General features: G+C 39.8%; 1 protein-coding gene across 1 annotated transcript in view; it reads right to left on the bottom strand.

The window, feature by feature from the left end:
• Styk1 (serine/threonine/tyrosine kinase 1) overlaps window positions 1–7,207 on the bottom strand; it is a 13,235-nt gene extending 6,028 nt beyond the window's left edge. The window contains exons 1-5 of the mRNA XM_005369202.3: window positions 7,140–7,207; window positions 6,738–6,872; window positions 5,180–5,446; window positions 4,085–4,266; window positions 978–1,061 (exon numbers count right to left, since the gene is read on the bottom strand). Coding sequence (XP_005369259.1) covers window positions 978–1,061; window positions 4,085–4,266; window positions 5,180–5,446; window positions 6,738–6,872; window positions 7,140–7,203 — 732 coding nt within the window. The 5' untranslated portion in view covers window positions 7,204–7,207. The remainder of the gene's footprint in view (window positions 1–977; window positions 1,062–4,084; window positions 4,267–5,179; window positions 5,447–6,737; window positions 6,873–7,139) is intronic.
• Between the last annotated feature and the right edge of the window lie 2,468 nt (window positions 7,208–9,675).

Here is a 9,675-nt window from a genome sequence, read left to right as displayed (position 1 = left end):
AGCTCTGTAGACCAGGCTGGTCTCGAACTCACAGAGATCCGCCTGCCTCTGCCTCCCAAGTGCTGGGATTAAAGGCGTGCGCCACCACCGCCCGGCTTTTTTTTTTTTTTTGGTTTTTCTAAGCCCTAAATTCTTTAAACCTCTTTAAGTTGATTTAAAAATAAAAGAACAGTTGGCCTTTTCTGTTCCTTCCTTTCTCTTCCCCTTGTTCCTTATTTTCTCAAGTTTATTATATACTATATACATATGTATATGTATATATTTCATATCACATATTTTATCAAAGCAAGTCTCCAACCAAACACAATCTGAGCTAGTCTGCCTTATTTTGGGGGTATAAATCTGTATCTTTCTTCACCCTTTCACCTACCTGCTTTCTCCCCTAGATCTCTTCCATCTTGCTTCCTTTGTTTCCTCTTTGACATGTATATGGGTTCAGATATCAAATTCATCTTGATCTTGATTAAGCTTTTAAAATTTAAGCTAAGTAAACTTTCACGTTCTTCTAGTTCACTGTATCAATCCTAAATTGGCTGTCTTCTGCCTTGAATGTCTTATACTGCGCTGTATTTCCTAGATAATTTCATCAATAAAAGACTGCAAAACAAACTATCAGTGAATAGACTTCACCTAGCTTTATTTTGTAAGGGAAGCCCAGCCAATCACCTTGTTTGTAGGGCGGGTACCCCTTAGGCAAATGTTTACCTATAAATCTGGTGGGTGTGCTCCCCGCCTTCCCTTTTGTTTCCTACTCTTTGCTGGAACACTGGTTTTGTAAGCTCTCCCCTTATTAAAGCTGAATATATTATATTAAGCTAGCTTGGTTAGTTCTGTTTGTCGTTCATTTACGCCGCATCATTATTTAACTATCTTAAATATATATACCCCATTTATAATTATGTGGGAAATACAGCATAAATACTAGGCTGCTAAGAAACTGATAAGAAACCATCAGTGACTATTTAAGCTGGTCTTACCAGGGCCAGAAGAACCTGCTTTCCAATGTGATATATTTGTTTTTCTGTGAGGTCATAGAGTAGGCCATCCATGGTCATCACATCCTAAAGAGATAGAGGAAAGGAAAACATCATATAAAAGTGACTTAAGGATATTTTCTTTTTTGAATTATAGTAAAGAAACTCTGAAATGCAGATATGAAAGCTATGGACAGGGATTAAGAATCAAAGAGAAAGGGCTGGAGAGATGACCTGAGAATAAATGTGCATGTCACCAAGCCTGATGTCCTGAGTTCTATCCCAGGCTACACGTGGTGGAGGCACAGATTGACTCCCACAAATTGTCCTTCTACTTCTATGTGATCCCACCCCCACAGGGAGAAGAGAGAAATGTAAAAAAAAACTAAGGTGTATTTATGTTTTTTCTATATGTGTGAATGTTTGCTTGCATGTATGTATATGTACCACATGCGTTTCTGGTGTCCTTGGAGACAAGAAAATAGCATCTGACCCCCAAGAACTAGAGTTAAACATAACTGTGACCCTCCATATAAATGTTGGAAACTGAATGAACACTGATCCTCTGCAAGAGCAGGAGGTACTCTTAGTTGCTGAGCCATCTCTCTAATACACACACACACACACACACACACACACACACACACACACATATATACATATACATATGTATATATATATAAAATCGAGAGACAAACATTAGGTATGTTCACATATGTAGAATAACAGGGTCCCCTAAACAACAGAAATGCAAAAAGAAAAGAAAAGAAAAACAGATGAACAACAGGCAAAAAACAGGGATTACACTCTTCACTGAATGATTAACACAGCCATGCGGAAGGCCTACATATGCTGGTTCCCCTGTGAAAACTTGGTTTTCAATAGTGAAGAAAACATAGTTTTTCAAAAAGAAAAAGCTCAAATTGCCAACAAAAAGTTGAGAAAATTCACCATGTGCAGTTTCTCATCTGAGCCTGATAGCTGCTGCCTTCAAGATTTTCTGAATGCCAGACCTGAAAACTAAAACCAGAGAACTCTAAATAAATGGCTGCATGTGGTAAGTGCCACAAAGGAAATGTGCAGCATCTGCTAGGCCATGGGTTGGTAGGAGGAAGACGAGAGCCACCTCAAGGATAGAGGAAGATGGGAAGATGAAGGATTTGTGGATATAAACTGCATGAAGAGGTGCTCCGTGCAGTAAGAAAAGCAGATGCAAATGATCCGAAATAGAGAAGATGGCAGCTCTGAAGAGTGGGAAGTTGCTTGGTGGTGAGAGCAAAGAAGTGGCAGAAGGTTAATATCTTGAAGGGTTTAAATTAACAGGATCTATGTTCTCGTATTCACACCATAGGGTGAAAGACTTCATTCAACAGGTGCCTTTCCCACACATTTCCAGTTGTGTGATGATCAGCCTCTGAGGGCTAAATTAATCTTGAACTGGCTCATAAGCAAGTGAAAAATCAGGGTTTCTTCAACTCTTCAGGAGGAACATTTAGAGAACGAAGGATATTATTATTACTATTTTAATTTTTAATAACTTTTTACTTTTTGAGATTATAATATAATTCCATTATTTGTCCATTCCCTTACCTCCCTCTAAACCTTCCCATGTTTACCTCCCGCCTTGCACTCATTTAAATTCATAGCCTCTTTTTCTTTAATTGTTGTTACAATTATGAATATATGTACGTATGTATGTATATTCATTAATATATAAATACAGCCTGCTCAGTCTGTATGTAACTTGAATGTGTATGTTTTCAGGGCTGATCATTTGATATTGAATAATCAATTGTTATGTTCTTCCACTGGAATCTAGAAACTTCTAAGCAAGTTCTCTTTAAAGATTTGACACACAAACACTTATAGCTGAGCTTCTCCCTTGTTTGCTCTAGTATACTAGGGTGCATTCATGGAATGAAAAGTACACTTAGCAGGAACAACAGAGTAACTATTATTACTGAGAGTGGTACATCATTCTGTCATTATCATTTTTAGCAGCTACCAGTTTGATTGCTTCTTTAGTACCAATTGCTATTAGGTTTTATATACATAATGTCTTTAACATTTTATGATTATTTATAAAACTCAGATCATAATTAATATTCCAGTATAGACATTATGGCACATGTTTTTAGCCCCAACACTTGAAAGGCAGAGACAGGCAGATTTCTGTGAATTCAATACCAGTCTAGTCAATATAGCAAGTTCCAGGACAGCCAAGGCTACACAGAGAAACCCTGTCTCAAATAATGGGAAAAAAAACAAACAAACAAAAAATAAAAACAAAACACTTTGCCAAAGTCAAAGTTAGGCAGTGGAGACAAGTCTTTAAACATATTTTGCCCAACAAGATAGTAATCAGCCACAAATGTCCATTTCAACTCACAGTGCATAAAATTGTCCAAAATAAAAAGTTCATTTTCTGCTTCCCCTGCTACATGTCAAGTGTTTAATATCATTTGTGGTTAACTGTGCACATAACAGATATGGGATTTTTATTTTTTTAGTTTGGGTCTCATGTGGCTGGGAGTGGCTTCAAATGGATGTATAGTTGTGAAAGATCTTGAACTCAAGACCTTTCCCAGAGCTGGAATTATAGGTATATGCTACCATATACAGTTGTACATTGTGTTAGTGATCAAACCCTTGCTGTAGGAATTCCTACAGCCAGTAGCCTTTAAGTTACCCACCCACTTGGGCATGGCCTCTTAAACCATATATGCCATTGTAGAGCACGCATCCAGCCTTTTTTCCGGCTGTGGGATTTGGTTGCTGTTCCCCATTCGAGCAGAGGACTGTGATCTGTTAGTCTATCTCTAAACAAATAACCTTTTATTATACTCAATTCTGAACTAGTGTGGGATTTCTGTTTTAGCATCCATCTTCAAATCCTGGGCTTTTTGCTAGACAAACATTGTGCCAACTGAGCCATATCCATAGCCCTTAGCTGAAATTGTTTTACACTTACACAATCATAGTTCCATTCAAACATGGTAATTGCTTCACTCTTATATTGTCTGCATATTTTGTCATTCGTGGTGTTAATTGATGCATGAAAAAAAATAATCAAAGCTTTGATCTACTAGTGCAGCTTCCCTACTGCTCACCTTACGGCAGGTCCAGAGAAAGCTGAGCAGGTCCCCTGGGACCACATCTTCCAGCACCATGTAAAGTGGCAGCCTTTCTGTACAGCATCCTTCCAGTTGTACCAGGTTCTTGTGTTTCCCCAGGTACTGATAGAATTGGATTCGCCCTATGAAATCCTGGGCCTCCTGGAGTCCAACGGGTTCTATGAAAAACAGAAGAACTGGGTCAGTGAATAGTCAAGTGCAGCTGACACATAAGGCTCAAGAAGCAAAGGGCATGTGTGCAGGTGATATTGTTCAAGGCCCCTAAGGAAGAAGAACCAAATGTAGAAGTGCAGTCAGAAAGGGGGCAGAAGAAGGACCATGTAGAAGAGAGTAATACTCAGTCAATGATCCTTTAACAGAAATAATAGAGAGTCAAGGGTCTCAGACCTTGATAGGTTTTTGACTTTCTGAACAGACAAGTGTTCTATTATGTCTATTATGTCACTGTCTGGGCTCTTTGATGGATGTTTTTGCTTATTTTTAGTCCTTCCTTGTTTTCTGTTCTATGTATCCAGGGCTAATTATGTATACAGAGAGAAAGAAAGGAGAGGAGGGAATAATACACAATATCAAGGAAGGGTATAAGGACCAAAAAGATGGTGAAAGTCGGTGACTGGTGACATGGAAGCCTGATGATTTTTCCGTCACTGGAATTCAGAATGGAAGGAGAGAAGCAACAACTGAAGTTAACCTCTGACCTCACACTTGTGTGGCACATACCTGTACTCACACATACATGCCATGCACACATGCGCACACACAGAAAGACACGCTAATAATAAATTAATTAATTTTAAAAGAAAAGGTATCAAACAGTAAAGAAATTTTTTTAAAAAGAAATCCCATAACCCTAGGCCAAGTAGCATCTACTATGGAAATGTCTACTTTACAGACTTCCATAGGCAAGGGTAAGGCAGAAATCTAAAGACCCGGGAAGAACAACTCTGCAAACCAGTTTCCCTTATACACAATAAGCATATCTTCTGACACATATCTTAAAGTTTGCAGTTGCTGTTAATATTTACAGGTACAGGCTCACCATAGAAAGAGAAGGGAATCTTCATACTTTACCTGCTAAAACCTTGAGGACAACACTCTTTGGCGTAGGGTTGTCCCTGGTGGTCATCATGGCGTGATAGAGGGTCCCACAGCTGCCACTGCGAATCTTCTCCATAACGTCTGAGAGCTGTTCTCTGGGTATCTGCAGCTTAGCCAGGGGCGGTGTGGCTGCTCGTAGAAAGCTCTCCACAGAGGTCTCCTTAAGAGGCAGGAGTACTTTTTCTCCTTGTCCTGCCACCTCCTGGCTTAGGTCCCTAGATGCAGGCGCAGCGGCAGTACCTAGAACAAAGAGACAAAGTTCAAAACCTGTTCCCTGCCCTGGGGACACCAGAAAATCAGACTTAACAAATTGGTCAGTCAAATTTCTCAATGAATAACACAGGAACATCTTCTGATGCTTCTCCATGAATGAATACCAACACTAAGCTTCTACAACAGTAACAATAAATCCATTATGTGTAGAAAAACTAACGATGAAGTCCTGGAAACTGGTCATGTTTCTTTTTTTATCATCCTGGGATTATCTTCAGTGTTCGCATGAATGTAGTGCAGAAGCAGGGCAGTTTTGAACAGGAATCCATAGCACAGGTACCAAAAGGTGGTAGCCACTGCCTTAAGTCAGTCACATGACTTACAGAATTGAAGGAGACTTATAGATAGATACTCAGCCATCAGCTGTAGCTTTTCTTTTTTTTTCAGGTTGCCCTCAAACGTGAAATTATTCTATATTTCCATGATTCTTAGTTGAAAGGTCTTCTGAGACTATCTCTTTCCAGTTGACTAAGAAAGCTTCCTTCTTAAATTTCTAATCATTTGTTATCAGTTCAGTAAGAATGGCCATATACCATATACTGTCTGTGAGCTGAGGTTAGGCACAGTCCATAACCACCTAAGATTAGTTTCTAATCATAGGACATACAACAATAAGAATGTTTTAAAAAAATAAAAATAAATAAAAATAAATAAAAAGAATATTTGAGGCAGCATGTTATCAGGGAAAATAACAAAAGGAAATATGACTTTTATCTACAGAAGTCAAAAAAGGCCTTTCATATTTGGCAATGCTTAATAAAGGCCTAGAAGCAATTACAGAGCAAACCATGATAACACTATAGGAGAAGGAACAAGATGTATGAAGTCACCAAGAGAAAAATGCATGTGGGTATTTAAGGGGCAGCAAGGAAGGCAGTACAGATGGAAGACAAGTGGGATGAGTCTCTGGAGAGATGTGGGAAAGGCAGAGAGTCCAGATCATATAAGGTCATGGGAAGAATCTTGTTATTTTCCATCCTCTGGAATACAACAAGCTATCGGAGGGTCCTAAGCCATATGAATTGAGAGACCAAGCAAGGCATCCATGAATTATTTTGTGTTTTCAAGGAGGAACTAGACCATTAAAAAGTTCGAAGCAGTTATAGAGAAAACCTCTGGGAATGCAATCTGTGAGTGGCTTGGGTTTGTAATTCATAAGATCTTGCTGTGGGTTAGACCTATGAAAACCTTGGCCTATGACTTTCTTAAAAATCAATCTTCCCTGAGCCTATGCCTAGCTCCATGGTTTGAGTCTTACCCCGTGTTCCAGGGTGCTGCCTTTGGGATCTCTGTCCTCTAATAAAAAGCCACAGGATGATGGCAAGAAGGATGAGGAAGCCGCCAACCAGGAGCGCTGGAACGATGATGACTTCATACTGATGCTCCTGGACAACTGTGTAAGCCGTAAACAGAAAGAGAAGTAAGAGGCCTGCAAGTTCCCCCTACCCACCGTGTCCCAAAGCGCCTGTATCCCCTCATTCCCTCATTGCCCCTGGAGGGAACCCTGCATCTTAGACCAATGAGGGTCATTTCTTCTGTCCTGATCTGATTGACAAAAATGATATTTGCTAGAAAGCAGTCCTTCTCTAGAACCATCCAGAACTCAGTCTCTATTGTTTTAGCGTCAGATCACACAGGCAGTTGTGGTCTTTGCTCTTACCACACAGCTTATCACTGAGGCTGCACTCCAACAGCACCCGGTTTAGGCGACCTTTCTCTCCCATCACCACAGGGCCAGCCTCCTATGCTAGACCCACAGAGTGTGCACAGGGCGCAGTGACAATGATGCGTTGTACCCAAGGACTGTATTGTTATTCTATAAAAAAAAAAAAGAGCACATGTATAAATTTTAAGTACACCTATGAACCTCTAGTTAGTAAGCACACAGTGCCCTCTCTGATCCATTGATCCATCTACTTCTTTCTGCTCTTTTGTTTGGAATTCAGGCTGAAAGTACATTCTTTTTCTCTGGAAGAATTTTCCTTTCTCTCTTATACAGAATTCTGCCCTTGATTTCTTCATTTCATTGTTACTGAAATGATTTTAAACGCATCCTAGAGTTCTGTGACTTCATGCTGAAATAGGGAGCCATAGCATCATCCTGACCATTGGTAGAATATATACCCCCACTACAGCCCCATTACATGCTAAATTCCTTTCAGCTGCATGTCACATTTTTTTACACATATCACTATACCTTTACCCAGACAATGAATGAATATTTGACAAATGTCAAAGATTCATGTCTTTGCTTGCCTCTTTTGAGACACCTGCACCTTCAGAACAAGTAAGTAGACAGCGTTTATCAATGAAAACTATTTCATTCCTCATATCTCAAAGTTTGTGGGGACCTCCTCTACACCCACCAGATACAGTCAAACAAAGCCACATTCTAACCAGGTAGGTCATAGACTACAGAAATTGTCACTATAGAAAAAGCCACCTTTATTTTTTCTCTCTCCTTTAAGAAAGAAAATGCATCTATACATAAATATGTTCCAAATATGAGCTGAGGAGATGACTCAGTATGTAAAGTGCTAACTGTGAGTGCCTGAGGACCTGAATTTGGATTCCTGGAACTCATGCATCTGAAATCCCAGCATTCCTTGATGAGAGGCAGAGAAAGGAGAGTCCCTAAGGCTTGCGGGCCAGCTAACCTGGTACACACTGCAGGAAAAAATAACAAACAGAACCTAGAAAGCAAAACCTGACACCAGAGGATGTCTTCCACACTAATGTGGAGGCCTGTGGGTGCTCACACACAAAGATACAATCATAACATAAAATGATATAGCATGAAAATATTCCCCACTCCAGTTACCAATTTTCCAAATAAATTACAGCTACTTGTTTCTTGTAGGGCATTCTTTTTATTATTAATATAGTTTGTCCTTTAAAAGTTTCATATAAGTATATAAAACATTCTGTTCTCTCCCACAATACAACACACACACACACACACACACACACACACACACACACCCATGCATGCATACACACAAACCTTCTTATTTTTCTACTGCCCCTGCCAGCACCCTATCTTCCTTATGAATATTGGTCCTTTATTCACTAGTTTATTGTTTTGTTGTTGTCATTGTTGCTATTGTTGTTCCTTGTGGAGTTTAAATAGGGCTATCTGTCTGACCCTGAGTCACCAGTGGGTACATACATGACTAAATGCTATGCTTCCCATTCTGCTAAATCTATTCGCTGACAATAATCATTAGTGAGTGGTAGGGCTCAAGGAGCCCCTTCTCTTTCCATAGCTGACTGTTGGGAGCACCTGACTATGTGGACCAAGTCTAGTGCTCACAGACTCAGCAGCTATGACTGAGTAGGTCTTTGTCTAACCACCTTCAACAACTTCATATCATCTACACATCTTTTAAGTGACATCTCCAGACCTGTTTCATTCTGAAGAGAAGTGATAGTTCCCACTCTTCTATGTATCTGGCAATCTTGCCTGTACCCTTGCTCAGAGATGTGGTAGCTCTGGAGTTGATGCAGAATACTACTTTAATTCTTACTAGTCTGAAACAGAACACACTGATTTTCCTGCTAAGTAATCTCGGGCAGGCTCATTTTGTAGTGATTTGATAAAAACAAAACCAAAAGTGCAGCTGACATGGTGTGATGCTAAATGTCTGTTACCCATCCCAGATCTCCTATAGTTACACACTGAGTTTTAGTATTGATGCTAATGATCAAAGAATTACTTATTGAAGGCCAGAATCTCTGCCCCAAAAACGTAAGCAAAGACATCTCAAAGCTCCAGTCTCATGCCTTTTCACTTTTCACTGTTCTATGAGTACATGTTGTGAATCACAATTAACAACTCAAAAAGGAGACAGGTGTGTGGCCTGCTAAGTGGGGTGGGAAGGTGCTAAAAAGTGGCATACAAGGAAGAGAAATTGACCAGGAATTCCAGCACTAGGGAGCCAAGGGCAGGAGGATCTCTTGAGTTTGAGACCACCCTGGTCTACATAATGAGTTTGAGGACAGTCAGGAGTACATAAAGAGACCGGGTCTCAAAAAATAAAATTAAAAGCACACACACACACACACACACACACACACACACACACACACACACACACACACAAATTTTCTCAGGTCTTATATATGAAAGTATATAAGAAAATGTAGTCACCATGTTACACACCCTTTGTAGATGGATTTTCCTTTGGGCCACCGGC

This window comes from Microtus ochrogaster, unplaced genomic scaffold (assembly GCF_000317375.1).
Source record: "Microtus ochrogaster isolate Prairie Vole_2 unplaced genomic scaffold, MicOch1.0 UNK46, whole genome shotgun sequence".
NCBI classification, from domain to species: domain Eukaryota; kingdom Metazoa; phylum Chordata; class Mammalia; order Rodentia; family Cricetidae; genus Microtus; species Microtus ochrogaster.
The sequence above is the reverse complement of the archived record's forward strand: the minus strand, read 5'-3'. Positions and strand labels throughout refer to the sequence as shown.